The 27,728-nt window shown below is 32.0% G+C and overlaps 1 protein-coding gene and 1 pseudogene across 2 annotated transcripts; both read right to left on the bottom strand.

Annotated features, from left to right (window-relative positions):
• Nucleotides 1–536: 536 nt before the first annotated feature.
• Nucleotides 537–4,823, bottom strand: LOC122294852 (ethylene-responsive transcription factor RAP2-7-like). Of its 2 annotated transcripts, XM_043103840.1 has the most exons (10): nt 3,762–4,823; nt 3,435–3,460; nt 3,305–3,335; nt 3,102–3,189; nt 2,835–2,980; nt 2,570–2,614; nt 2,353–2,456; nt 2,111–2,241; nt 1,752–1,865; nt 537–1,192 (listed from the first exon to the last, which is right to left on the bottom strand). In XM_043103840.1, the coding sequence occupies exons 1-10, from the start codon at nt 4,277–4,279 to the stop codon at nt 920–922; spliced, it is 1,476 nt and encodes a 491-aa protein (XP_042959774.1). In that variant the 5' UTR covers nt 4,280–4,823; the 3' UTR covers nt 537–919. The 2 variants fall into 2 exon arrangements, with proteins under 2 accessions (XP_042959774.1, XP_042959775.1); XM_043103841.1 differs by lacking the exon at nt 2,570–2,614.
• Nucleotides 4,824–22,822: 17,999 nt separating this feature from the next.
• On the bottom strand, nt 22,823–24,572 carry LOC122293575 (annotated as a pseudogene).
• Between the last annotated feature and the right edge of the window lie 3,156 nt (nt 24,573–27,728).

The raw sequence follows: 27,728 nt of genomic DNA, 5'->3' as shown, positions 1-27,728 counted from the left end.
AATATTTTATTAGGATATATAACACTGATCTAGGTACGGGAGGATGTAAGGTATGGCTCTAAAATTTCCTCCATATTCAACACATGCATGCATAAGTACAAATATTGAAGGAGATGAGTATTTCAGATTTCAATTTCTTTGTACAATAATATTAAATATAATTATAAATTATATAAATACCGTACACTTATTTTGATTAAAAAAATCAATTATTAAAAAATTAATTTTTTATTTAATTCCTATATTTACTCATTTATTTTTAAAAAAATAAGCACAATTTAAACTATTTATAACTACAAATATTATTTATCTGCTACAGAAACTGGGAATTGGAATCATTCAAAAGTAACGGAATCAGCACACCTTTTGTCAGTAGGTTACTACCCCACTTGTAAAAAGCACTCTGTACAATGTCTCCAAAATGTGCACATGCATTTAACGAACAGTGAACCCACTTTTGCTCGAGTTACGAGGTATCATACATTATACTTAAGGCCTTAGGATTATAGGAATCACCAAAAGAGATAAACATCAAATAGTCCGTCAGATACTTTCGCGTTGGATCATAAGGGTTACCAAAGGAATAAAGTATCAATGGGTACAGTGAAAGTTCAGGGAGCCAAAAACGGAAATTACTTGAAACCCAATTTCTCTAGAAAACTTGACTCTTATTACTAAGCAAAACACGGAGGAGTTTTGGGGAATCCCACCACAGACAGTCCAAACATGATATATTGCTGGAAAACAGAAGCAATAGGAATTTATCATTTCTCAACATATATAGCCAACATAAACCTATCAAGGTCAGGAATAGTCGAGTCTTTGCATTTTGTCACAAACAGCATTTGAATTATAAAAAGAATTCTGAAAACCACAACTGTTACGCTTGCCTGCCCCTTGATTCGGAGGGGGAAATACGCTAGGGTGGTGCAGGTGGCGGCTTCACCTGGTAAAAATATGGACCGGCAGCTGTGGCTGACGAAGTAAAACACAGATTGTGGGCCATTGAACTGGGAGGTTTTGCCGGAGGTATGGCAGCGGTGCGAGGGGTAGACAAAAATGAGAATCCTGATGATGCTGCAGTAGAGATCAGTGGCATTGGGGTAGCACTGACTTGGCCATGCATTTGCCATGCCCAACTGGGGAGTCCTTGTGAAGAACCTAATGCAGTTCTCTTGTTTGTTGCCCTTTCCTGCCGGAAAAGATCAAAAGTTCAGTTAAAATGGATCCAAGGAGGTTTCATGATCAGTCGGGGGGAATCCAAATAGTGTAATCAAGATCTCAATTCTTCTTAGCACCCAAGTATTGAGTCCACCTAGCAAAGATAAAAGAACATGGATGGTTTGAAGGCACCAAGGACGTCATAAATGACAGAAACCAGCCAAAAAGAAAAATATGTCCCCACCAACCACGCATATAACTGTATCAGTGAAATAATCTAATTGCCTCTGGCCCGGAGGGCCGGCACCCTCTTCCAATATACATCACCTAGATCTGTCCTAGAAGAGGATTCAACATAAGATATAATACTATGTAAATGAAATCCAGTGATCAGTATGGGGTTTGGTTGCAGTTTTAGGTTATTGCCACAAAATACGTGCAAAAATATTAAGGAAAAGAAAGGGATGGTATCTGTTCTGATGGATAATTGTTTACAAACTATGAAATTAGGAAATAATGAGAAATTGGTTCTTTGTCTAGAAGGTAATTGGTCCCAAACTATGAAATAGGAAATAAGTGGACAAAATCACCTCATTAGGAAAGAAGCTAGGATATAAACCCTTCATCAAGGTTGAATGCCCCGATGTCATTACTAGCCCTTTTAAATGTGGATCTGTTGACGTTGAGTGCACATGGTTCTTCATCTGCAAAAGAACAGGACGCAGTAAGGATGATGTATAGGTATTTTTAGAAATTGAATATGGACGAAATGAGTCATTATCATCTAGTATGTGCAAGGAAAACTTAAAACAGACCAACTATATTTACTAAAGCAAGCTAAATTGTAGCTTGTAAGTCCTTCAACGAGGCTTGCAAGATTTTAGTATTTGAACCTAACTTTAGATTCTTAAGTACATCATCAGCAAGCCAAAAATATCTTTGAATTTACCCCAGAACTCCTTTCACTATGCATGTCATAAGTGCCGGAGTGGAACTGAAGACACCCTTCAATCTTCTTTGAACCATTACCAAGCGAAGGAGGAGACATCCCCAAATTCAGATCAAGATTGTGGTCACCACCTGCACCAACACACATACAAGCACAAATCACAACAATAATGACCACTATCTACTCAAGAAGTAACATACATGTAAAGCGCATACAAGAATGGCAACAGCTATATAAAATACCTTCATTACTGGCCTCAGAGATCATCTCCCCTTGATACGCACTCGGTTCAAAGTTGGTGACCGCCTCCCTTCCATTACATTTGATAGCTGCTTTGTCATAAGCCCTGATTTCCATAAAATCAAAAGGGAGACACGTGTTGGAGTGGAACCTAATGAGCTTGATAATTCAGGGTAATAAATTCAGTGCAGGTAGAGAGTAATTCATGATCATTAGGACCTTGCAGCTTCTACTTCGCTGTCGAACAGCCCAAGATATATATACCTGCACGCAAGCATTGTAATCTCCGTGATGAAAACACCATCCCCAATCATTTCTTTGAAATAGTCATCGTCTTAGACTTGATTATCCGAACAAGGGTAAAACAAAGACAACCAACTAAGAATTTAACTAAGAATTGGAACCGACCATTTGAAACTTCTAATGTCTCTACTCTCAAGCATAAAATAAGCTGAAATTTAAATTCCATAAATTGTTGCCTCACTTTTTCCCAAGGAACTGCCCCATTCGAGCTTCCCATCGTCCACATTTGTGCAGCGTCACTCCTCGATATTTTGAGCTCCCTCTTGAGAACCCAGTGCTCTGCCGCCTTAATATGTGCACAAATTCTTCCTTGGCCAGATTCTTCATCTGTCCATTGATAGCAAAATACAAAATAACACAGCTTACAATTTCATCATTTGAAATTCTTTAAAAAAATCATTATTTGGAGCATATTGATTCAGTTTGATCGAGGCACGCATTATCCAACCTGTTTCATATCATCCTCATAATCACTGAGATTGAAATTGATGTCAGCATCAAGCCCCCTAAATTTAATAGCTGCACGATCATAGGCCCTGAAATCATGAACACCAATTTTAAAAATAATGCCATTCAAAACAGAATCAAGCTCGAAGGTAAAATACAAGCTAAAGTAAGCGACGACCAATTTCCATATATGACAACTTTTACCTAGCCGCAGCATGAGCAGTGTCAAATCCACCTATAAAAATCCAACACCAAAATTTACAAAAATAGAGTTATATATACTTTCCGCAACAATAGAACTGAAATAAATGAAACAAAAACATTAAGTCCATACCTAAATACACTTGCTTCCCACAGTCCCTGCACCAAAAGAAAAATTGAACAACTAAAGGAATTAGATAAAAATTCAGCTCAGCTCAGCACTATTAAAATTGAAATTAAATAATAACTACTTTTTCACGCCGAGGCACACATAGAGATCCATTCAGACTGCAATACAGTTGAGCATAGAAGCACCGCAAACTAGTAAATGAAATTCAGACTCAACTAAGCCGGAAAAAAAAAAAAAAAAAAAAAAAAAAAACTGCAGTACTAACTCAAACAAAAGCATCGAACTCAAATTAAAAAAGAGCATCCAAATTTAGTGAAATTTTTCACTGACCAGATATGGGATTCCCATCTCCCAGTCCTCCTATAGAACGTGACACCTCTGTACTGCGAGCTCCGAGACCTCGGTCCCCTCCTACTCTTCTTCACCTGCTGCTTTTGTGGCTCTTGCTGTTGCTGAACCACTCTCACCTCAGCAGACACACCGCCGTGGTCGAACGACAGGTCGATCCAATCCTTCTTCGACGAAGAAGAAGAGGACGAAGATTGACCCTGCCAATTCATAACATCCCCGTCCTTCCCTTCGCTCACAGGAAAGAGCTCCTTGGTGACGACGTCGTTCCCGCCTCCGACTTTTAATATACCGAAGTTGAAGGTGAACAAGTCCCTGGTGGCGCGTGTGGAACACGAGTCGTCCTCGCACGCGTCGGCATTGACGATCAAGGAGTTCGAGGTCCCCGATTCGTCTAATTGGTTTCCGGAAGAGCCTTCGGGTAATTTCTCGAGGAAAGTTACCGATTCGTCTTTCTCAGACGAATCAGCCAAGACCACATTCAGATTAAGATCCAGCATCGCGCTCTTCGTCTTCGAGATTTCAGCTCTGATTCTAGCTTAAAATAGAAGTTTGGCAACCACTTATTAGCTTAGAAATGACTACTTACAAACACTTGAGCAACGAGTGACGGCGTTCAAAGCAGATAATCGAACGGTGTAGATCTCTGGGATCGAAAACAACCAAGGGCTACAAGGAACGCGATCGGAGCTCAGAATTCCAAGGAAGAGAGACAGAGACAAAGAGAGTGAGTTTAGAGAGAGAAAGAGAGAGACAACTCGACTCCGTTCAGTAAATACGAAGATTGAATAAGAAGCTCGTTTGCTATCTCTATGGCCACCGGAAAAAGCAGCCGGAGAAGCTATCGAGGAGAAGAAGATGCACTAGCATTGACCGCCTCGTTTAGAAGACAAGCACGGTAAGCATTAGCAAGTTGCATTTGCCAACTGCTCGGCGATGTGTTCGGCGACGGAGTGAATGCATCGCTGACTAACAGATTCCATAGCCGAGAGAGAGAGAGAGCGGAGAGAAGGAGATGGGACGTGTGAAGGAACATTGCAGACCCAATTCAAGGAAGACGGAATATATAAACATTTTCTCTCTCATCATGGCCACCGATTCGACCGGTCACTGGTTCTTCGTATCGGTAACTAGATTTTTTTCTTGTTCAATGCTTTATCGTCCCACCATCGCCCATTAAGTTTGTTACATTTTATTAATAATTTTTTAAAGTTTACTCATCTAAATATCAAATAACAAATGAAAAATCTGAGAAAAAAAAAAGGGCGAAGATGCTTTTACCCTCTCGACCACAAATCATAATATTAATCTTTTTTATTATAAATAAAATACAATAACGCACACAATCAAAATTTACAATTTTTTAAAAAAAAAATTAATAATGGTTGCTGGCTGTCGGATTATAGTGAGAGAGAGAGAGAGAGAGAGAGAGAGAGTTGTTAAAATAATTAACTCTAATACTTTTAAGAGTTTAAGGTTTAAAATTTAAGATTTTAAAATTACCTTTTCTAAAGAAATTTAATTTAATATGATTTAATTCATCATTAAATTGGTAGAATTATGAAGCGGTGATGTGTGATTGAAAAGTACACTACAATTTCTAATGAAAAATATTCTAAGCTACTCTTATCTTTAAGGCTGTGTAGAAGTTGTGCTCTCCACATTATTTACACGGTGTTATGGGTATTTTCGTTAGGGCCTAAATTTTATGATATTGTCCCAAACCTATTAATTCGCCAGCAACTCCAAAAATGCCAATCCAAGCTCGGAAGGCCCCCCTTGGTAGCTCGGGGTTGGTCTTAGACCTAAGTGCGTCAAGCGGGCTCCAAACTCGTGTAAGTCGGAGGTAATCATTAATATTAAGATAGGACGTTGCAGAAGAACGCGGAAAACTATAATCGGGAAAAAGTGAGAGAGACGGCACAAGATAACTCTGCCAGAAACCTACGCCTTATTAAATTACTAACACCAAGAAAACTACACCGCATTAAATGCAACATGGCGGTGGAGACTCCTGAGGGAGGTGTCCCTTTGCCTCAGAACACAGGGCATGGCCCACTTAACCTAAAAGATCAAGTATAAAGGTCGTCCAGAACTGCAAAGTAAAGAGGTTGAACCCAAGTTTATTTGAATTATACTCAATTGTTATCTTCTTCTTTAAAGTATTTTTATCTCTATACTAACTTTGACATTGGAGGCTCCTTAGACCACCGCAAGGCCACCATTCTCTTGCCTCAAAATTCAAATCGAGTGAAGACCTGATGCGACTGAGCGACCCGACCCAAAAACATACGGAACACGACATTAACACATGGTAATATTTAATCATAAAATTGATTTTTAAACTTCTCTTTTAAATTATATCATGTCCGGTCAACAATGAGGAACGTCCCCTCTACCCATGCTTGTAAATAGGACTGAACAAAAAGCCCGAAAACCTGACTCAACACGTTTCTCCAAATTAACTTGACCCGAAAACCAAACCCATTTACAATTAAAATCAGAAATTGGTATTACCCATTACTCTATTTTAACCTATTTCAATTTCCAACCCCATAATCATCCATCTGTTTCAGAAAGTCTCTCTCTCTCTCTCTCTCTCTCTCTCTCTCTCTCTCTCTCTCTCTCTCTCTCTCTCTCTCTCTCTCTCTCTCTCTCTCTCTCTTGTCCCGATCAAGTTTATAGAACAAATTGCCTTGAATTCTCATGTTATCAAGTTCAGCAAAATCCAAATCAACTTTTAGGGAGGAGTGTACTCGAACTAATACTAGATCTTAATGTGAAGGATTATGTGAATCTCAATCAAAGTTGGTTGCAAATTTAGAAGCATAGGGTCTGTCTTGGAATAGAGAAGGGGAAATGGGCATTGAAGAGTTTGTTTTTCTCAAGTTGTAGTGCGGGTGTGGCATATGTACTTCATCTTTCTACCCTTATGACCCACTTTTCCCCATTGATGGGCATCATAGCTACGTCCTATGCCGATTTTGATTGTTTTTCGTGTATTGTGGCTCGTAAGAAAGATTAGAAAAATACTTTACTTTGCGATGAAATTTTTTTATTTTATTGATTTTTTTTTGTGATAAATCATATTTTATTGAGTTGCTATTTCCCTTTCCCAAAAAAAAAAAAAAAAGGAGGAAGAAGAAGGAATAATCGGTTAACTTGTAATCGGTATGGATCAAATACAGGTTGGATCGAACATTTGTGTTTCAGGATCGGGTTGGGTCGGCAAACAACCCTTTAAATATAATTTCTCGGTACAGAGTATTTTCAATAGGGATATTATTTTCTACAAAACATTTTTTTATTTTTTATTAAAGACTCTCAAGAAAAGGAATTTAAAAAACATTTTCTACTTTTTGGTTGTTACTTATAATCATTACACCTTGTTCCAAAAAAAAATAATTCATAACTAGAAGCGAATAAATAAATTATCGCACCCAAAATTAATCACAATCACCTAAAGAATAATGATATAAATATAATTATTTTACAATTAGTCAATCACTAGTGTTACTTCATAAAATTATCCTTTTTTTTTTTATTTTTTATATTTTGAGTTTCTTATTTGATTTCGATTTTAAATTTCATATAATCTTAATTCTTAATGACAATAACATGAAACTCAATCAATCTCAAGTTGTACAATATTACAAGTACTGAAGTGTAAATATGTATGTTTAAATAGAATGATAAAAATAACAAATTATATATTAGTATGTATGAGAATGATAAGTAATATTTCTTAATATTGTTAAAAAAATTTAAATAAAAAACAATTAAATAATGTAGGGACTATTTTACTTCAAATTATAAAAACAAATTAAAAATAAATAAATTTAAATATTGATGTGGGTAAAATCTAGCTCTTTGATTAAAAATAATATTTAAGATTTTAAAACTCATTCATCGAAAATAATATAGAGAATCCTAATTAAAAAAATAACACTCGATCTCATGAATTTGATGCTAATCTTGTCCCATCGTGGATTTTAGTTAAGTATTCAAGAGTCATGATTGGATGATTCTAATTAACACTTGATTATCTTCTTATTTTCTTTAAATTATTTTGTTTGGTGTAATATCTCAACCAAATTTCCAATTTTGAAGTTAACATTTCTCCTCTATTGGCTGAAAATTACATTGAAATCGAATAAACTTGAGTAGATTTGTAATTGATCACATGATCCTTCTTTTTCTTTGTTGGGAAGATAGAGTCGAAATGCATTGGAAGGCATATGATTTCATATCCATTCAAAGTTAAAAATGAGAAACAATACAAGAGATTTATATTTAGAAAAATGTTTTAATAATAAAGGGATTTAACAAAAATAAAATCATAAATTGACATGTTTTGATATGGTACGTAATATTATAAATTTATTTTTATAATATTAAAATAAAAAGAGTCTTAAATATATATATATATATATATTTGTTGTTTATTATTATTACGGATGAAAAGATGAAAACAAAACAAAATAAATGATTCAACCACGTCCCAACTAAAAAGCAGATATTTTTTATATTAGAGAAATGTTATATCCATAAAAGCATATATTCGAAGTGATATATACTGTAATACATCAAATTTATTTTATAATAAAATAAATTCTACAGTGATATATCACATTTAAATGGAATGATATTTATAATCGTAGGGTTTGTAAGTACTGTATAATTTTTAAAAAAAATAAATATAAGATTTATATAAAAATAAATTTTTAATAATAAATTTTATTTTTTTTAAAAAATTATATCATATTTATATACTTTATATATAATATTATTTTTATTTTTATATATTCAAGATGTTACCAAAATATTATTTTATTTCAAAGCTATAGGCCCATAAAGTTGGTATCCATGCTTAAAAAATAGTGAGAAATACCAGAAGTTTCGATACATTAACATGCGCAAAATGTGCAAACGCGTAAGCCATGACAACAGCACGAACTTTATGCATAAAATATTTAATAAAAAAACAGTTTTTTCTCTTAAAATTAAAGGGCACAAGTCATTAAAAATGAATGTAGATTAGGCCGGTAATAGCCCGTACACGTTGGTACCTGCCCAAAAAGGGTCAGCTGTGGATTACTCTCTGCCCGAACTGCCCTATCGAGTCAACAGTAATGATCGAGTGACAACGACGACCGTTATATTATTGCCCCCCTCAACCTTTTTTCTTTTCAATTAACTAATTTTAGCGAAGAATAAGGAACAGACGAGGATGCTTGATGTGTATTTATGTAATTGCCCCTGTGAAGTCTCCAAATGCCTAATGTGTTCCATTCTCCCCCCACATGGAACACGTGCTTTTCTAAGTTTTCTTGCTCTTTAAATCATAGCTCTCTCTGTGAAGTTATCGTACCTTTCTGGACACACTTGGCAAGTTGGCAACTGGCATGCAGTTGGAAGTTGGCACTTGGCAGCACAATCGGTGCACAATAAACATATGCCCTATGATTTGTACTTATTTTAAGATTATTATTATTTTTTTTTATGTTTTTGTTTTTAATTTTGGTTTAACTATTTTACAATTTTTTCTTTTGGAATTGTTACAAAAACAAATATTCTTAAATTCAATTTTCTTTTTGAAGTTCTCTGTTGAAAAACTGTTTACTATTTAGTAAAAAGTAATATTACGTATAGTTACTTTTATATATTTTATGTGCACTCTATTAATATAATTAACTGCATCAAGTTTTTTTAATATATAACCAATCATATTAGTAGAGTGATTTTGTATTAAAAATACTAAATAGCCTCATGATTTTGTCCCATAAGTGTGTGGTTTGTATATTTTATTTTATTTTTAATTATTTTTTTTTAATAATTAAGAAAATGACTATAGTGAATGTGTATATTTTTTTAAAATATTTAAATACATTTTAAAAATGTTCAAAACAAAAAATGAAAAAAAAAATGTACTAGTCGGCATGCCTAACGATAAATACTTAGCAGTTCCTTAGCATTGTCCTTAATAAATATATGCGTAAAGTACTTTTAAAGTTAATTATCGTAATTTTTATGTTATCTGTTGGAGCTTTTTAACAAAAGTTTTAATTTGAGTCCTGTTTGGATAGTAAAAATATTTCATTTTATCGTTATAATTTTCTCATATTTTCACATAAAATATAATAAACAAGTTAATTTTTTCAAATCTTAAAACAATAATAATATTTAAAAATAATTTCCAAACAGTATTTTATTCAACTTTCATATGAATTTATCTCATTTTAACTCAACTCATTATCTAAATGACATCTTAATGTTTTTTTAAAAAGAGAGTTTTCGATTTTTTAAGTGCTTCAAAGTATTTTTTTCTTTATAAATTTACTAAGAGAAATGATATTTATAGTCGTGATTGTGCAAGCGCCGCTCAATCTTTTTAAAAAAAATGAATTAATATATGACCCACATAAAAAAATGAACTTTTTTAATCATGGACCATATTCTTTTTCAAAACGATTGTGCGGCGTTTATATATTTCACAACTGTATGTAACATTACTCATTTATTAAACGTGTCATTATCTATGAAAGCACTAAAAGATGGTCAAAAAACAAACAAGCACCAAGTCTTCTATCCGCCAATAACTTTGCTTTCTATTAATCTAACCATATATTTTTGTATTGGATTCCATAGTTTTTACAAAATTCCAATCTCTACAAATTTTCTCAAAAACTACAAAAACCCATTCATAATCAAAAGAGAAAAAAATAAGAAAAATGTGCATGTAAATGCTTGCTAGAAGAATATGACCTGATTAAGAAACATCAACATCTATATAATTTTGCAATACATATCCAACTTTAGGTACATATATATTATTTGGTGTATAGGATATTCACCACTCAGCACGAGCCACGTGGAAGATGCAATCAGGTAACTAAAAATAAACAATTTGGTTTATGTGGAAGAGAAACTACCACGTTGCTTAAGGGAACCAATTATGGAGCTTTGATTTAATATATTTATATTTTATTTATATAATAATATATGAGTAGGAGAAGGGACATGCCATCTTGATCTGGCCATATCTAGGAAACATGAAATCTATAAATGTTTAACATATTTCTTGGTTGGCTCTACCCTATGCTCCTTATTCATTGCAATATTTGTTGCTTTTCCTTTCACGTTTCTCAAAATCCAAACTTCTAATTATATCCATATTCCGCCTAATGCGGTAAAAATTGTCAATATCTTAAATGCGTGCTTTTGTAATAAAAAAATATGCGTGCTTGCATTAAGGTCGTATTTAGATAGTGAAAATATTTTATTTTATTTTATTATTATAATTTTTTTAAATTTTTATATAAAATATAATAAATAATTCAATTTTTTTAAATCTCAAAACAATAATAATAATATTTTATTTAATTTTTAATTTTTATCTAAAATCATCTCATCCTACTGTTAAACTGCACGCAAATGATTGGTATACAAATAAAATTACAGAATAATGAATAAAATGATGAGCATTAAGACGATAAAATGTACTAAATATGAATTGAGTTTTAAAATATTGATTAATTATTATATATTGTTTGAAAACTTTATGCAATTATAAATAATTACAAATAATAATAATAATAATTAATGTGTCTATATTGGCCCATTATTTCTAAGTTCTACAATTCAAACAAAACTTAATGATACATATAGGCCCCAAATACCACAAAATTTCCATTATTTTGCTAAAGTATTTCTCACAAGGATGAGATTTTGTGGAAAGGTTGGAACCAGGTATGTCCTTGTTGGCCTCCACCCCAAAGTTTAATTTTTTTTTAAGATTATTTTATGGAGAATATTTTATTAAAAAACATTTATTTAGAGTATCCTTAAAGAAAAGTTATAATTTTACAATCTAAATTAGTCGAATCTTCTGGTTTTATTCTGATTCAAATACATGATGCCATTCATAAATATAAAGGCATCATGATGAAACACGTGCACACGTGCAGTTGCAGCATCTGAAAATTTTGAAAGACAACGGATGTAATGATTTTCCATGCATCATGCATCTTGTGTAATTATTTTAACCTACCCAACGTGTTTCCTGCTGTTTCATCAAATATAGACACGGCTTCGTACCCAAGGTCCCAATCCCCCCTCTTTCTCTCTCTCAAAACGATAGATTCACATTATTTTATATAATTTATTATATTTATTTTATAATAAAAATAATTTTACAATTTAATATATAACATTAATTTTGTAAAAAAAAAATATAGCTACAAGCATAATTATGCACTAATCTGTGTATCAATGTAATGTGATTGATCAAAAAATAGATTTTATTAAAAATAATGTTAATTTAAATTTTAAGTATGAATGAATCAGTATTGGTACACAGATTAGTACACGATTGTGCTTGTATATAGCAAAACTCTTTTGTAAAACTCTTTTATAACTAAGTTATTTCTCTTTGCATAATTGAGCATCAATAAATAGAATTTTATGAGGTACAAATTTTACGTATTTTTCTTTAAAAAAATGATTCACAATTAAAAAAGTATTTAATTTTTTATATAAATATCATATTTCTCTATTTTTTAAAATAAATACGTAAAAATTACATATTTTTAAGACAGTAGAAATCATTTACTTTATGTAAATATTCCGCACATGCATATATGTATATATAATAAATTTTTTAAATTGAGGACTTCAATGCTACATACAGTCCTTATTTAAAGATTGGAATGCAGGTTTAGACAATTTTATTTTTAAAATTTTTTAAAATTATAAAATATATTTAATATAATGATGTTTTTTTTTTCATTTAATAAAAAGTATAAACATTCGATCTCTACTTAAGAATTGTAAATAGAATTTATATTAGATTCCATTTTATAATACAATAATGGGAAATCGATAGCTAGGTGTATTTCACTTTGCTTCAACCCTTTAACACATTCAATAAAGTATAAAATTGATATATGAATAATATAATATTGATAATTATAACAAAAATTAGGTGCAACGAAAAGTGGTCATTTTCATGATATCTCGCCGAAATTAAACAAAATTAAAGAACAAGTAGACCAAGATTTTTAGAGTGGTTAAAGGAAGCACGATTATTTAAAAATAGTCAAACATGGCCTTTTCTATTAAAATAATTATATAAATATAATTTATTTAATTTACTTTTTGTTCAAATTGTAATTTACACGTGGCAGTGGAAATATAATACTTACCACTAATCAGTAAGCTTCCCTCTTAAGGCAATGTTTATAGCTTAAAAATTCCTTTTAGTTAACTTTAATTTTCCAATTCCGGTAACTAGGGACCATTATCCACTCATCCAATTCATCATTGCGACTTTTCGACCGGCTGTAACCGGTTACCCAATTGAGATCCACCCACAGATAGCTGTGTCTTCTGCTGCTTTTATGTTGAATTTTTAATCATATTCTAGGATCATTTGGATTATAAAAAAAATAAATTAAAAAAAAAATCTCATTTTAACTTATTATCATAATTTTTTTTAATTTTTTTTTATATAATATATAATAAATAATTTAATTTTTTTAAATCTTAAAATAATAATAATATTAAAAATATTTTATTCAATTTTCAACTTACTATTTAAACGATACCTAAAAGTGCTCACAATGGCTCATGTAAAATATATTTTTCCATAAAATATAAAAAAATTTGATCAAAAGCCCCTTCCAATGGATTTTCTATTTTTATTTTTATTTTACATTTTGTAGTAATCTTATAAAAAAATAATATTTATAATCGTAGTTATATAAGTGTCGCACAATCTCTTTAAAAGTGAATTAATACAGAATGTATATGAAAAAAATTAACTTTTTAATCATAAACCCCATTATTAAAAAAAACAAACTTATAAATGTAGAGAATTTCTCTCTCTCTTTGTATTTTTTCCTCCTCTATTTTTATAATTTTGTTTATTAGTATTTCATTTTTATCTTCCTCGGAGTGAAACTTTGTCGTTAAGTCCATCACTGAATATTCTTGTCGTTTAGATTTCCTAAGGTATCAAAGGGTGGAGTTTTTTTAGTTAATTGGGTGTTTGAAGGTGGTGAACAAGCAGAAAAATCAAAACCTTGTAATAGTGGTTGGCTTGTCACTTAAATTTCAATTACGACAATATTATATAACATTATATATAGAGATATTATAAATATTAAAAAATATGAAAATATTGTAAATTTAATGGTAATTAGAGGAAATATTTGAAATAAATAAAAAAATTAAAAAAAATATTTAAATAATATAAAGAGAAAAAATAGATAAAATGATATATAGTCTATTATAAAAATAAATATATAAAATAAAAAATAGATTTTAATTATATATTTTAAAAGATAGAATGAAGAAATTATTAAAAATTATTTAAAATTTAGAAGAGAGATAAATACATAAATAAATAAATAAATAAAGTAAATTATAAAGTAGACAACTAGACCCACGCTCCGCTATCCCGCTCCTGTTCATCCTGTCTCTACATGGACGGGGCGGACCCATGTTCTGGTGGGTGGTCCGATCAAATCTTTGGCTTGACAATTTTGGTTTGTTAAAGTTTCATTTTCATTAATTATTTAAAAATAAATAATTATTATTAAATTAGATACCATCCTAATCTAATAAATAAATAAAATATCAACCTTATCTTTTTATTAAAAAAATGAAATAATTGTCGGAAGTGTACGTCCAAAACAGTGTTGATTTAATTTCATGGCCCCACATGGTATCCTTTTTGGTGGGTATATTAAATTACTAATAAATCAAAATATAATAAAAGCTTTTTTTATTTTTTATTTTTTACAAACATTAAATAAGAAAGAAAAAGTACAACAACTAGGGTTGCCGAGGGTGGTAATAATATTATTGTCGGCAGGCTTGTACGAGGTTTACTTTCTAGGGAGACGTGGATTCTTCTTCTCCGTCCATTCAAAGTCCTCTCTTATTATCACATGCTTCTCAATTTTTTTTTTAATATTTTCTAATGAAGTGAAATGCTGATTTTTTTTTTTTTTATCTTTTTTTAAAAAATTGTTTAAGTATTTGCTATAGGTGTTGCAATTTGATTGGTTTTAACCTAATAAGTTAATGCTGCATATCATTTTCACAAATCTTGAAAGGAATGCCCACCTTGGCATGTGGGATCACTTTAATTAGTGGGATTTTTCTTACATAATTAATGATAGATTTCAATATAAAAATTAAAATTATCGTGTAATTCATGAATGAATGGATAACTTTCGTGTGTTTTAGTATTAAAAAAAAGTAAATTGTTGAAACCCACAACATTTTCCTTGAGTTTCTGTCCATTTAGTTGCTTGAAATGAAGGGAAAAAAAAAATCAAAAGATTCAAACCAAGAGGATAAAAAAAAAAAGGGTACGAACCCGAGTTTTGTAGGATTTTTTTATGCGAGTATCGGGCTTGGATTTGTTTTGGGCTAGAACCCGCATAACCTAGTTATCTGGGTTTTGGATCAAATAAAAAAGAAAAAAAAATCAATCTAGATAAAACATGTCCACTATTTTATTAGCAAGAATCTCGCTTTCATACTCCTTAATGATATTTTTAATAAACTATGTTGCGCCAAGTGATTATTAAAAAAATAAAAAATATATTAAAAATAAAAAAACATTCGAAGATACAAAAAGAGAAAAGTTGAAATTTTAAATCCTCTCTTATCATTTTTGTGTTTATATTTTTTTATATATTTTAAATTCTTTTAATAAATCATGTGGCACCACGGTGCCATGTCAAGATGATTATCTAAATAGTAAATTTTAGATGATCAATTAGCATTATTTTTTCTTTATTAATTAATTATAAAATAAATTGTAAAAGAGTTATCTATATATCATTATTCATTCATTAATGTTTGTGCACAGTCTCCCAAAAAAGAACGAATTGCATCACTGCCATGTCAAAATAAAATGGGAAAATGCTATCCCCACCGCTTGAGCATCCCGCTTGCACTTCCCGCTTGACGTGGCATCAAGGTGGCTGACTTAATAGAATAAAAAATGGCTGCATCTTTCTATCTTCCTTCTTGACTTAAAAGAAAAAAAAAACCCTCTCTCTCTCCCTCTCAATCGTCGACACTTCTCTCTCTCTCTCTCTCTCTCTCTCTCTCTCTCTCTCTCTCTCTCTCTCTCTCTCCATTTTCTCGCTCCCTCCCTGTTCCACTCACTCCCTCCATCCTCTCTCTCTAATGAAATTGGTTTGTGGCGGTAGAGGATAACCGAAGCTTTGTTGGAGTCTCGCCGCGGTTTTTCATCAGCGGAGTGAGATCAGAGACTGATAGAGAGCGAGGGAAAGACTTACCGGCGTTGATGAAGGCAACTTGCGGAGGTGGTATGCAACGTTGATGGATTTTGGAGCTCACGAAAATCATAGCAGTGACGAAGATGCAGCCAACTATGCTGTCTTGAATAGCCCAAAAATAAAAAAAACCAAACAAAAAAAAAATGAAAAAAGAGATTTTTAAAGTTCATTCTTGCACCTTATTTTCTGTTCTTTTTCTGTGTTGCGTGTATGGTATATTGTTTGTATCTAAAAATTTACCCAAAGATCTATAAGTTTGAACCTTCTTCATTCTCTCCTTTATTATTTTTGGATTCTGCATGGTCTGTTTGGATGCGTAAAAAGTGGAGAAAATATGAATAACCGATAAAGCACTACTATTAAATGTGACAGCCAAGCACCTTCACAAATTAGGAGCTTTGCAAGGGGCGGGATCTATCCGGGAGGGGATTGGGGGGTATTTCTTCATCCAGGAGGGAAGAAGTAAGTGATGCATTTAAAATAAAATAAAAAAAGCAACATGGCTTTTCCACGTCAAGCGGGAACCCGTCAAGCGGGAACCGAAAACAGGAAGACACAGTGGTTGCTGTAGCAGCACCCAAATAAAATTATCTTTGGGGTCATGTGATTCTACCTTGCATTAAACAATTTTGTATGTGTGAACAAGACATCCATGAAAATGATTACGGTTTTCTTTTACTAAAAGAAAACACTTCTGGGACACCATCTTGTGTAAAGTTAAAATTCCCATGAAACACGATCTAGAAAAAAGTGAAAAAGGAAAATGATATGAGACATGCCGGACAAGTTAATAGCATCAAGAAAATGACATGGAACGTATTGATCATTTGAATTACAAGCGTATAAAAGTACCTTCGATACTCAAATGCTCATGATCTTTACCTGTAACATCAATAACTAAATCGTGGTTTCAAAGAAAAAATAAATAACTAAATTGTGGATATATACAGCTTGAAAGATCGATTCTAAACACTTAACTACAACAAAAATAATTTTTTGCAGTGAAAAGATCTATTACAAAAAGTCCATTTTGATGGTTTTTTTCATTGTAAATAATAACTTTTAGCCATGAATTTTTATGGTTGCTGTTAGTAAATATTTTGAAATGCTTTTTAAACTAGAGTATATGTAAAATAACAAGAAAAAATTAGAATGAGAGAACCTAATGTTGAGACATGTTGTGATGTATGCTTTCCTCAGAGTCGATTCTGCCACCTCCAAATTTAAACATGCATTAGGCTTCTTGACAGTCTACTTCCAAGATACAACAACGTCAGTTTCCATTAATCTCCTCGTCGGTGCACACAAAAAGAGATCCTCGAACCAGATATAAAATAGCCAAAGCTTAAAAAAAAAAAAAGAAAGATAAAAAGAATGAGGAAGTGTTTCTCTAATTTTTTGTAGAGAATTTAGAGTCGATGAATTTATGGGTGAGATTCTCTATTTATAGAGAATGAAAGTATACTTGTGAAAAGTCACAACTTATTTAAATGAAATGGTATTTATGAAAAATCACATCATATAAATGAAATGATACTAGTGAAAAGTCACATCATATAAATGAAATGGTACTTGTAAAAAGTCACAACTAAAGTGAAGGAACACTTTTAAGAAGTCACAACTTCTATCCCCAAGAGGCATATATTGGTTCAAGTTACCATGATACATTTTCATCTAAATCTAGATAACCGAACCGATACATGAACAATGGTAATGGTTCACATTATTTTTTATTTTACATAAAATATTTTAATGATTTCCAAGTTTAAAAACCAACAGTTGCAAATCAATTTAATTAATGTCATTGTTACTGTCTTCCCGATAATATGTCTATTCGTTGCAAAAGTTATATTTATTTATAACGACATGTATATTTGTTTTCGACTGGAATGAAATGTTCTTGACCATCAGCCTTATATTTTTTATTTTATTTTAATTTTTTTCTGAAAAGAAACATCTTTATTCATCAATAAAGATTACAATAATGATGCAATATAAGGTGGGACATACTCTAATTCAAGGTCAAGAGACAGTAGATTAAAAATAATTTTACTCGCAAGTTAGTGTGTAGATATTTGTAGCTTCACATTGCTAACGTGTGCTCTAATTGGATTCAATACTATAATTTTAGTTTTATATTTTCTTCTCATGAACTAATACAGCTTCCTTGTCAGGATATTTTCATATATGGGTAAGGTAATATTATATACAGTTTTAATATATATAAGTTTCGTGTATTTATTTAAAAACAAAAGAGTTTTACTATTAAAAAATAATTTTTTTATATTAATTTTAAATTTTTTTATTTATTTTTTAAAGAGAATGTGCTAGAATTATTGACAGTAAGACTGTATGGTGTTAGAAAGAGCAATGAGGGACAATCAAGCTGTACGTGGAAAGAATCCAATCTTTAATTTGTTTTTGTTTTTCACTTAAAGAAGCAACATCGAGTACTCCACCCAATTGGAAGAGACAATTTTGCACCTGAAGAAGAATATATTCAAGATTAATAATATTTAGTAAGACTCATAGTTTGCACTATATATATTATATATATAGCTTTGCCGACTAACATTAATGAAACTTTGAAAAAAAAGGCCATAAAATCGTATTAAATCTTTGACCGTCGTGGCCAATTGTTGATGTTCAGAGAATAGTATTTCGAGGAGATTAAGATGCCATCACTAATAATAATAAACATGAAAAACTGAACCAGAACGTAATCCTCCCTCATTATTTTGAACATTTTCTTGTATTTGGCTCGAAAGCTTTGTAGTGTCACAGATCATATAATATATATATCAGACAAGCTTTGACACTCAGAATCAGTACTGGATGATTCGCGTCTCACTCAAAAACAGCTACATACATATATAAATATATATATATATATATCTTCTATATATAAAAAGTGTGTATGAAACGGAAAATCTTGTTTTTCCGTTAAAGTTAACACCGTTTGTTTTAACGGTTTGGCACATAAAATGAAGACATAAATATTGAGAGAGATAGCATTCAATGTTGTTATATAATTTATTAATCTCAATAATTATAATATTAATAGTTTATATAATAATAAGTAATTAAAGATTAGTTATTATATTTTTCTCTTTCTCCTTAACATATACACGTGTATTAAGTGCATAAGACGTGAATCCCTAAATATAATATACGTGTATTATACGTTTCATTAACTCAAATTATTGAGTATTTCAAATTTAAAAATCTCATTTAATATATAATATAAGTGTGTTTAATCAAAGTGTTTTTTTTCCCCATGGTAGTAGGGCATAGCTTTCGCTAAGTCATATTCCATACGTGGGCTTGCTATGATAGGCACGTGACAAACGCCGTGATCCTTGAGCTAATCAAGAAAGAGTAAATTCGGCCAACAATTTCAAAATATATTTTATGATTTATATATATGCTATATATAGAAAATATTATACCACAAATTTTATAAAAAGATTATGTTTTAACTTTATGTTGTCCCTGATCGACTCAACCAACAACAAAATAAGAATTTCAATGTTGTCTCTATTGATTGTCTACAGGATGACATAAATTGATGAAATATAATACAAACATCAAACGACACATATTTTGAACTACCGTTTATGTTAGACTTTTATTAAATTTTTCATATACATCTTTGCTAAAATTATAGATGTTATAAACATGTATTGGATTATATGATACTTTGAACTAATTTTTTTATTTTCTCCAATATGCCTTAAATTATTAAGTGACATCAATAATTTTTATAAAATATATATTATTTTTTACAAATAATCATTTCATAAAATTAGACAAACGTGCTTTGCACGTTACTCCCACCTAGTATATATATATTTATGTATCTGATTCACTCATGCACAGATATATATATATATATATATATATGTATATGTGGAGAGAGAGAGAGAGAGAGAGAGAGAGAGAGAGAGAGAGAGAGAGAGAGAGAGAGAGAGAGAGAGAGAGAGAGAGAGAGAGAGAGAGAGAGAGAGAGAGAGAGAGAGAGAGAGAGAGAGAGAGGAAACCTTAAAAACCATCAAAATATTTGGCTGCAACTCCTGATGATCTGGATCAGTATGATCTCTTCTTGTTTAAGAAATTAATTAAGCAATACTGGCCGAAGGTGTTAGCTAGAGTACGTACGTATAGTGCGTGCTTTATGTCATTGATCTTCAGCTGATAAAATTAAGCAATTAAGAAGCTACACATGATGAGTTTGTTTATTCTCATGTTCATCACATTTTAAATGCACCGCCCGTGAATAAAACAGGCTACACTTGTTTTGGAGTAGTACTAGTGCATGCTAATTAATAAATTCTTATTAAAACACCCAATGCATGCTTATTCCAGACCGTATATAAACTTGAATATGTATGTATACTTTAATTTGACGTTAATGCAAGGGCATTGCCAAGTACAAACTCTTAGGCGATCATGTTTGGAAAGTGAGATGAGTTGAGAACATCTTATCTTAACTCAAACTATTTCATCACTATTCACAAATCATTTCACTGCTATTTACAGAACTCTTATATCATCTCATTACTCAAGCATTCCAACCATTATTAACCCATGTCAATCTAGGTTTCATAATTTGGATTTATGGATCGAGCTAGGGATGTTGCTCTCTCTATATATATATATATAGTCGTATCATGACTCGATACGATATGAATCTATTATATAAACCCAAATCAATATTACACCTAATTAGATTAGGTGGCAAAGTTGAATGTTTTTTTGTCAGCCAAGCCCTATTGGCAATTGGCAATGACATCTGCACCATGGTGAGCATGATCGATCACTTTATAATAATGTCCAGAAGAATAATGGCTGTCTCACCTACCAATCATTGCTATCAAGATGGCTAATGCCAGCAACTTATCATTACATATCCCACACGATTTCCCTGGCTCCATTCATCAAAACCCTATAGTGATGATCATAAGCAAACTAGACAAAAGAATTAGAAGAGGAGGCCATTTGAGTCTTGCTATTACTCAAATGGGGAATAAAAAAATAGAAAAAAAAGGTGAGTGAATATAATATCTATATTTCTATAATAATTGAAGGCATATTAACCTCTTTAATTTGTTCGGTATTTTCCTTTTTTACCTCAATTTTTTTTTTTAAATTTTTCTATTTTCAAGTCAGTATATAGAGTATATAATTTACATTATTTCAATGATAATATTTGATTTGTAATATTTAAATTTTAAAATTTATCTTCTAAATCAAATTAATTATGTCATATCACTTTAATAGGTGTGCTCTATTACGTCTAGGTACACACTGACTTGAGAATAAGTTTTTTTCTTTACGTAGTAATTCACCAAATGCGTGCTGAGCTTAGATTGCCTTCGTGCAGAGATCATTATTCCACTAAATGGGATTTTGTTGTATCTTTTTGATTTGTTCCCTCAACTTTCCACGATTCCTAATTTATAACAATCAATTGGCCTAGGAAAAAAAATGACATTTTTTTCAATTGAAAATGTTGCACATGCACTCTTGTCACGAGGATTAGATGATTGTTTTCTTTTCTTTTTTTAATTCTCAACTTTTCTATGCATGCATTTGCTTTTAATATTTTTGGCATATATCAAGAACAACATGAGCTAGCATGGGATACTCCAATGGGTAAAAGCAATAAAAGTTGGGAAAGTACATACAATCTCTGCACTTTTGGGTGTTTGTTTATGTTCAGTAATGGCTTCTGATCAACCCTACTCTTTGGTCTACGTTTATTTGACAAACCGATGATGTTCTTGTTTTATAGGATTAGGCAAGTGGATGCATGGGGTTATTTGGAAATGCTTTTGATCTTTTTATAGCACTTGAATTGCTGAGAACAAAAGATCGAAGACTTGATCTTTCTAATGCATGAGAAGAATCATTATCTTGATATGTTTATAATAGCTATGTTGGTAAGCATGTTTTGAAAGTCTCAGTGTAAGCATTTGTGTAGATTTCCACCATTCACTTGCTTATCCTAACCTCTTACTTGTAAATTGATTTATTGACACACCACTAAAGCGAAAAACCGCCGTATCAAGTCGCATAAAAAAATAGTATTTAACTTTTGTTTATAATGGTAATGAATTCGATCCATAATAAGCGGTGTGTTTACGCTGCGGTACAGTGCAAATATCAAAACTATTTAGAGACCAATTAGAAGATTTTCAGGAGATACCATTAATCCACGCTCGTCATCTAATATGGTTTAAATTTGTAAACAATGTTAAGGAAGAAAAAGGCAAGTCATGCATGTCAGGCATCCGTAAATCAAGCTGCTACGGACACTGATATGCTCAGGATTCAAGCTACTGCAGATCAATACTCATCGTTCAAGGTCACAGCTCGGTGCAAACAACACAAGCCCAGATATTAATTAGCGCTAATAAGCACTATACAGATATTTCTAATGGATTGCTATTCAATGTTAACTTGTAACTTTGTATAGATTAACATATCAGTGTCTTACATTTTTCTTTGAGAGTGATTGAATTTCTTTAGCCTCCTCCCTGTCTTAAGCATGGTAAATGTGTCCATTAGAGGGCTATCAAGAGAGTGCCGAATGACAGTAAGCTTTCATATTTTCTTTTTCTCTGTAATTTCTGAAGAATATATCCCATATCTTGGTTCTTCATAAGCATAAGCTCTTCCGTATTGTATTTGTTTGTCTCATTCTCTAATTTGTGGACTCCATCAACAGTTTTTGCTTTCATCTTTGGAAGTAAAACTCATCTGTGTTTCTGAAAGCAGCACTCTCCCATATTTCTGTAGTTCCTTCTGCAATGCCATATCTATATAGAGTTTCTCCAACTGACTCACTCTATTCCTCCTTGCTTCCAGCTCTCTATAGAAAACAACAGTTTTGCTTTTAATATCATTGAAAACATCATCAAAAGTAGGCATTGTTCTACTTTTCTTCGAGAGTGATTGTATTTCTTTAGCCTCCTCTCTGTCTTCAGCATAGTAAACGTATATATTAGATGGCTGACTATCAAGAGAACGTAGAACGACAGTAAGCTTTTCAATTTTCTTTTTCTCATTTGCAATTTCTGAAGAATATATCCCATATCTTGGGTCTTCATAAGCATAAGGTCTTCCAAATTGTATTTGTTTGTCTCATTCTCTAATTTGTGGACTCCATCAACAGTTTTTGCTTTCATCTTCAGGAAGTAAAACTCATCTGGGTTTCTGAAAGCAGCTTTCTCCCTAAGTTTCTGTAGTTCCTTCTGCAATGCCAAATCAGTGGCTTACAGACACTATATATACTTGTACATGCATATATATATATATATACACTTGTGCATTCCCATTAATAACAAAGATATTTCATATCCCACCTCGATTTACTTGAACCCCAAAAAAGAGAGAAAACCCTGCTAATGCATGAAATGGTCACAATTGTTTACAATTGTAAGACAATATATCTGCTCTGGTAATATAACTGCTAGTTTCAGCAAGAAAGCAAAGAAATACATTACAAACATTGAACTAAAACACTTTATTCCATTAACATGAACTTCAAAAGTAGATATAAAATAGATTCAAGCATAAGAATTGTCACAGTATGAGCTCGGTGAACTCCCAAAGTAGCAAAAGATGAGAATCATATCTATCTTTCCTGTGTTGGATCTATAAAATTTGAAATTACTAAGATCACTGGTCAAATCTGTATAGAAATCTAGCAAAGAGAGCGTAACTGTTGCTATTGGAGAGAAGAGGGCATCGATATGGTCTTCCACATCTAAGATTCACTCTCTGTAAAAATTCACAGCAATGGGAAGTGCATAGTCAAGAATGTGAATATGGAATGAAAATCATGATATATATATATATATATATAATACTTGAATTCTAATTCTACTTATTATAAAATAATGAAAATATCATGAATCTTTAACGAGTCTCTATATATGAATTGGGCCTGTACCATTTTAATGCTCATTATCTGACCAAAATTATGGGTTTTTAGAGATGTGTTAATGACCAAGTTATGTCACTTTATTGATCACATTTATTGGGCCTCACAGACATTATCCAAACCTTATATTTAACAATCATATAATGTATGATTCATAATCAATGTAGGTCCATTAATTTAAATAATTCTAATAGTTACTTGATTTTGGTTTCATGTTGCACAAAATAATCCATATTTTATTTTATTTATTTTATCGGGAGGCAAATTTTGTAGTTTGCTTTTGCCATCCAACCTCGAAAAGAATACAGGCAAGCCTCACCACGGCTGTGAGATCTCCCTTGATTTGTCACCAAAGTATAATGATTGAAGATAATTTCCTCATCACTTGATAAAAGAAACATGCCAACCCAATGGATGCTGTGTAGGAGGCCCCTTCTCAATATTACCTGAATGAAGATTATTAGCAACAACAAACTCAATAAGGCATAATAGATGGGTGCTACTATGCCGCCTGAGTAGCTCCATTTGACCGCTAGGCCATTTTTGAATTTTTATTTTTTGATTTTTTTCACACTTTTTTAATATATTTAAATATTTTTATAAAATAAAAAAATACACCAATATATTAAAAATCACTTCCTTAATCATTAAGTAAAAAAAATAATTATTTTTTTGCTAAATGGTACACTTGAGTGGGCAAGCTAGCTTTATTCATGCATGATATATGGGCATTATACATTTTGGAGGTCTATCTGAAGTACATGTGGAAGCACTGGGGGCAAAAGGAACATTTTAGCCAACCCTAAGTGGAAGGGATCTGGGCTAATCAACATTAGAGAAATGTCTAGAAGAGGAAGGTTGGAGCACATGCATGACCTTCATTTCTGTTTTAGATGGGAGATATGGCTGAGAGCTTTGACAATGAACCCAATACGTCCTGAGTATGCAGCTCATCTCAAGTCTGCCCTTTGACCATTCAGTTGCACCCTAACTTCTGGTAAATTCATATGGAGACAGTTCTTTTAGCCATATATTGAAATAGACATGTTTGTCATGAATTTCATAAGTATGAAATGCACAGAGCATTTTCACTAATCTACTTCAATATTAGAAGAACATTCAAGCCAGCACCCAAGTGTTGTATGAAAAATACAAGTTCTTGCGTTCCTACCGAGCATAAGTTATTCAAATCATGTAGAAGGGGGAGGTGATAACCAAATGATCTGAGACTGAAAGCTGAGAAGATATATGAATTGATATCACCCTCTTAATAATCACAACTCAGTCCAAAAAAGAGAGTTTTGAGGAAGATACCAGAGCTGAGAGAGCACAGAGACAGAGAAGATGACTGTACGAGAAAATGAAGGTCCAGCAAGGTCAAATCTACCGGGTTGAGTCTTTACCGGGATAGCATTTGCCAGCGTCCCAACACCTTAATGCCCCCACACGGGTTACAGGCTCACGTTGCCAAGCCCAGCGATTTTCTGGGTCTCTTTGTGGTCTTATAAAGTACGGAGTTTTCTTGATTCTCATCGATGTGGGACTTAGTTTTGGACATAGATAGGTTAGGCTCAGCGCAGCTGATTAAAAAATGGCACTATTGTTTCATCCAACATATATCCTCTCTCTTCTTTCCGGTAGAACAACTTCGATTTTGCAATACAATGAAAACTGGGGACCTTTTTCCATCCTTTCTCATCTGTCTTCCATTGTTTCTCGTAAATAATAATTGTAGAAAAAAACCCAAACAAGTATTCATCACAACTATTCTCGTCCTTCCATTTTGTTTTGTAGACACATATATTAATTTGATAACAATTGAGACTATAAACTTCAATCTGCAAGCAGGGGTTTGAAGTGGTGTTGCCAGGCCAAGCAAGGATGCTACACAATGTAATTTCTGCAAATGAAGCATTGAAACAGAAGTGACATTGAAGGGCAAGGAATCTCTTGAGAATTGCTGTCCAAGTTTTGTTAGTCAGGGCTGTAAACTCTGTCATCATTGCTTCAGATGAAATGCAGGGTCTTCTCCCTCATGACGATTCTCTTCTAAAGAAATGTATTGACCCATGGATTCTTCTAGTGTTATGTAATCAATCCGTGATTAGTTATAGAATAAGATCAAACTATAATATGAGCAAATAATGTAATAAACGGTGGGATTTAAGTCATTAATGTAATAAAGGTCAAACAATTTCTATGCAAAGCACTTGGGTATCTCTATAAGGAGCCCTCTATTTTGAAATGAGAAATCAAGAGATTATCTACCTAATATTTCGTCTTGTACGAGATTGAACTTTGGAGGACCTGCTTCCTCGAAGCAGCCGATTCCATTCTTCTCCAAAATAGCCAAACATAGGTCCTAAACCCCAAAGTACTACTGAGACTATACCTTCTTAATCAATAACACAGAAAAATTTGCCCCAACAAAGTTATCATTAGTACAATTTGCACATTTTTTTTTTTCATTTTCTTTCAAAAATTTTTAAAAAATCCTTAAACATTAGGGAAAAAAAAAAAAATCCGAAATGGTAACTTTGAGGAGCCAAATTCATAGGACCAATCGACCAAGTACATTTTCCTTTATAGAAAGCTATTCGGTTCTGCCAACGTTGTATATGATATATCATATATCATGGTAGCAAAGATAGTACCCATGTTTAATTTTAGTCTTTCCGAAAGGAATTTGCTTCTTGACCATCTAAGGTGGAACTAAAGCCAATATCAAGTTGAAAGGGAAAAATATGACAATTTTCCACACAATTAACATGAAAGGTTGGAAATTATTGACTTGGGTTAGTTGGAAAAGCTCAGTTGCATTATACCCCTGCATCACAGGACAATATTATTATTAGGTTGTCTACAAATATTATGAATATTGTTATCAAATATCATGCCCCAAACCCAAAACAACCATAATCTGTCAAAAATATTACTCTTAAGCAATGGCATTGGATTTTGTATCTGCATATTTGCATAATATGAATATAAATTCCTCTATATTGAATTATGCATCTCTATATTTTTGCATAGATATGAATAGTGTCTATACAAATTTGAAGATTTACTATTTACTTTTCAAATATTATTTTACTAATTCTCTCTCTCTCTCTCTCTCTCTCTCTCTCTCTCTCTCTCTCTCTCTCTCTCTCTCTCAACGCTTTCAGCTTCTCCCTCCTTCAACAACACAACAAACCTTCACCTTCACCTTCATTTTATTATTATAATATATAATTTTTTTTTAACATTTTATTATATTTTTAATATAATATATAAAAAGTATATTTTTTATGGCAGAGAGCTTTGACAATGAACCCAATATGTCCTGAGTATGCAGCTCATCTCAAGTCAGCCCTTTGATCATTCAGTTGCACCCTTAACTTCTGGTAGATTCATATTGAGACAGTTCTTTTAGCCATATATTGAAATAGACATGTTTGTGAATTTCATCCTGAAATGCAGAGAGCATTTTCACTAATCTACTTCAATATTAGAACACCCAAGCCAGCAGCCAAACGTTGTATGAAAAATACAAGTTCCAGAACTTGCCTTCCTACTGAGCATAAGTTATTCAAATCATGTAGAAGGGGGAGGGGAGATATAAAATCACCTAAACGTGGATAACCAAATGATCACAACTCAGTCCGCAAAAGAGAATTTTGAATCCTAAAACAGCATTTT

Source organism: Carya illinoinensis, chromosome 14, assembly GCF_018687715.1.
Source record: "Carya illinoinensis cultivar Pawnee chromosome 14, C.illinoinensisPawnee_v1, whole genome shotgun sequence".
NCBI lineage: Eukaryota > Viridiplantae > Streptophyta > Magnoliopsida > Fagales > Juglandaceae > Carya > Carya illinoinensis.
Note: the sequence above shows the minus strand (reverse complement) of the source record. Positions and strands in the feature narration are given on the sequence as shown.

What these genes read in the sequence shown, in the direction of transcription:
- LOC122294852 (XM_043103840.1), bottom strand. Translation starts at nt 4,279, where the DNA reads ATGCTGGATCTTAATCTGAATGTGGTCTTGGCTGATTCGTCTGAGAAA. An exon ending in GGGCAGTTCCTTGGGAAAAA is followed by an intron (nt 2,615 to 2,834) that starts GTGAGGCAACAA and finishes GCTTGCGTGCAG; the next exon opens with GTATATATATCTTGGGCTGT. An exon ending in AGCGAAGTAGAAGCTGCAAG is followed by an intron (nt 2,457 to 2,569) that starts GTCCTAATGATC and finishes TATGGAAATCAG; the next exon opens with GGCTTATGACAAAGCAGCTA.